The sequence below is a fragment of the Austrofundulus limnaeus genome, unplaced genomic scaffold (genome assembly GCF_001266775.1).
Source record: "Austrofundulus limnaeus strain Quisiro unplaced genomic scaffold, Austrofundulus_limnaeus-1.0 Scaffold68, whole genome shotgun sequence".
Lineage (NCBI taxonomy): Eukaryota > Metazoa > Chordata > Actinopteri > Cyprinodontiformes > Rivulidae > Austrofundulus > Austrofundulus limnaeus.
The window spans coordinates 1,869,828-1,873,043 of record NW_013952470.1 but is presented as its reverse complement, the minus strand read 5'-3'; the positions used below and the strand labels follow the sequence as shown (position 1 = coordinate 1,873,043).

Sequence of the window (3,216 nt, the reverse complement as noted above, 5' to 3'; positions counted from 1 at the left end):
GATTGCTTTCTGTTTCATGTCTGCCCATCAATAAATGACTTTATAATCATACCCGCAAGACTTGTCTTTTAAACACCCTTTTTGCCGTGTTTCTGACTATCTTTGCCGCGACAACCACAAAATGTTTTCATGCAAAAATGGCTAATCAGATATTCATTACACTTATATATATCTTATATAAATATTCACGTGATTTTGTCATGTGAACAGGGGTAAATTGAATAAATTTATTAGTCATGTTAGATACTGATTTTGAAAGCACTAAACCATTTTCTTAGGTTTCCTTTTTAAGTATTGACTTTTATAATCCATTGTTTAACTATTGTTATGTCTTGATTAAAATAGTTTAGATACATGCCTGAAACATTATCACAACACATAAAAAACTGTTAATCAAACGTAAGAACGGGTTTTTTGTCTGAGTGCCTGCGATTCGGCCGTAGGCCAGTAGTGGGCGTACCAGGCACTGAAGAATGTGTATATACTGTATATGCTGGAACTTCCGGCTTCTTGTCAGCGTTGGTTTCCTGCTTGCATTGACAGCATTAAACCACCGTTCATATCCAGTCTTTGGTGATGTATGGTCCTCATTCCTTTCACATTTCAATTCATTCAACATTTATGTGTTTTATTTAGTATTTATTTATTTTTTAAGTGAGAAGTTAAGAAAGAAAATAAGAAAAGGGAAAAGAGCTGGAACTACAAATGTATGAAATATACTCAATAAGACCACACGACACCCCCCCAACATCCACACCATCCACACCCACCAATAACCGCACAAATATATATACATAATGACATACTAATATTTTCACCCACATCTACATACATGCCTGTATGTGTTATACATACAAATGCATCCCCACACCCCCTTATGTGTTGTGAGCATGCATACCTATCCAAGGTTTCTCCAATAGAAWATTTAATAGTGACTGTGAAGAGCCCAAGACCCAGCCCCCAAGACCCGAGGCAGACAAAGAGGGGAGCCAGAGCCCGAGATACTAAGAGTGACCCCGAGCACAGAGCCCCCAGAGCCACAAAATATCCATGGCAAAAACTTGTGACCCCAAATATTACTGGTCTGAGTACATGAACTTCGTTAATAACCCTAAAAACACAGGCTTTTTGACAATCTAAACAGCTTATACACAAATATAAATACTTATTTTTTACTTATTTTGTGTTTTTGTAATAATTATAGGAAAATATTACATCAGCAATAATTTTATTACCCTTTAAATTGATTTCTGGAGATTATCCAAGGTGCTTCATGACCCATAATTGGGTCCCAAGCCCAACTTTGGGAACCAAAGCGCAGTGGTTCCCAAACTTTTCAGTTTTTGACCCACAAAATAACAGTAGCAGAGACCTGGGGCCCCAACTATTTTTGGATGATAAACATTTGTATCAGGTCAACTAAACATGGGCATAGTAACAATATTTTTATGCTACATTTATCCATTTTAAATATACTAACCTCACACCTTTGTAACAACTAAGGCAAAAATGTAATTCATTCAGAAAATCTTTTCAGGCCCCCACCTTGATGTTTCGAGACCCCACTTTGGGTCCCGACCCCAACTTTGGGAAACACTGATCTAAAGGGCCTTTAAGACACATCACTCCTGTTTTAGATTCTTGACACTGGCTCCCAGTTAGTTTTAGAATTGTTTTCACAATTTTATTGACTATCTACAAAAACCAAGCAGGTTTCTGAAGTTACTGTATATTACTGACATTTGAGTCTATCTGCAGCCTGACATCCTCAGCTTCAGCACTACAACTGACAATGCTACCCTCTCCGTTAGAGCCCCTGTTCTGTGGAATAACCTCCTTTTACAGATTAGACTGGTTGACTACTTAAATTTATTTTTTTAAACCCTTTTTAAAGATACATTTGCTCAAGAATGATTTCCCTAAACTTTGACATCTACTAGTTTTAATCTATACCTAGTTTAACAGCCTTCATTTTCATCCGTCAATCATCTATATCCGCTTCTTCCTTTCAGGGTCATTGATGCCCACACATCTAGCAGTCACTGAGGGGCGGAGTACACCCTGGACAGGTAGCAAGTCCATCACAGAGACATGTAGAGACAAATGAGACAGCCATTCATTCTCTCACTCACACCTAGGGACAATTTAGAGTTATCAATTATATGAATGGGTGAATGATGGAAGTGTGAAGTGCTTTGGAGTTTGTAGAGACCTTTGATCCTCCAGATTATGGAATGGTGGATTTTTTAATGTATTTTTTTTTACTAATTTAAAGAAATTGTCCTGACCTCCAGCCTGCTCCCAGGGCCACGCTGCTGTCTTTCTGCACTGAGACACTTGAGTCATTCAGGGTTAACTTCTCAATGGCGCTGCGAAGGGCGGGGTGATCTGATTGGTCCACTGGATACATACCTGTGGTGCAGAAAACAAAAAAAGAGCGCACATCGGCAGTACTCTTCAGTTAGGGCGCCATGCTAGCTTTGGAGACATAATGTGCACTAAAGAGACAGTAAGTTGTGAACTCACATAAAACTCATGCATTAAAGACTTATTTGTCCCACAGGTCTTAGTGGGTTCCTTTTAAAATATTTACATCAGTTATAAAATAAAGATGCAACTGAAGATGAGGTCAGTTCCTACCAGCAAACACCATGGGTTTGGCAGGTTTGAACCCTGGAAGGGCTTCGACCGGATGCTCCTGGAGGTAGAGTGTGTCACCAATCTGGCCCTCTTTCACATCCTTCATCCCAGCTATTAAATATCCCACCTGACCAGCAAATCTGTGTAGAAAAACACAGACACTAAACAGTGTGGACAGCTGAGTTAATTGCAATAACTCTGTCTTTATTCATTAATGTGCCAAAGCCTACTTTGCATACTTTTAAAATAACCTGCAGTTTATTGAGGTGTTTTGATAGCTAGTTAATGCATTTTCCTTGGTACTTAAAGGGATCCCTGATTAGTTGAAACATTAGACTTTATTTGATAAACATTTTAACTGTAAAATGAAGACTGTAAAAATACTGTAGGCTGTTCAGTTTTGTAAATTTTTAAAAATATATTTTAACATGAATGGAGCCATTTTATTTACAAAAGCATTCTGAGTAAATGATGTGGATACGTCCTTGGTGTGAGCGAGCTATATCCACCCTGAAGGTTAATCTTGGACAATATCTGATGATCGACTCTTTTAAATGAAACCAGAGAGCGTTGACA

General features: G+C 38.3%; 1 protein-coding gene across 1 annotated transcript in view; it reads right to left on the bottom strand.

The window, feature by feature from the left end:
* Positions 1 to 3,216, bottom strand: part of LOC106518954 (translation factor Guf1, mitochondrial) — a gene marked incomplete at its 5' end in the record, with an annotated part of 31,700 nt that overhangs the window by 13,939 nt on the left and 14,545 nt on the right. Inside the window, 2 exon segments of the mRNA XM_014010405.1 lie at positions 2,289 to 2,412; positions 2,641 to 2,780. Coding sequence (XP_013865859.1) covers positions 2,289 to 2,412; positions 2,641 to 2,780 — 264 coding nt within the window.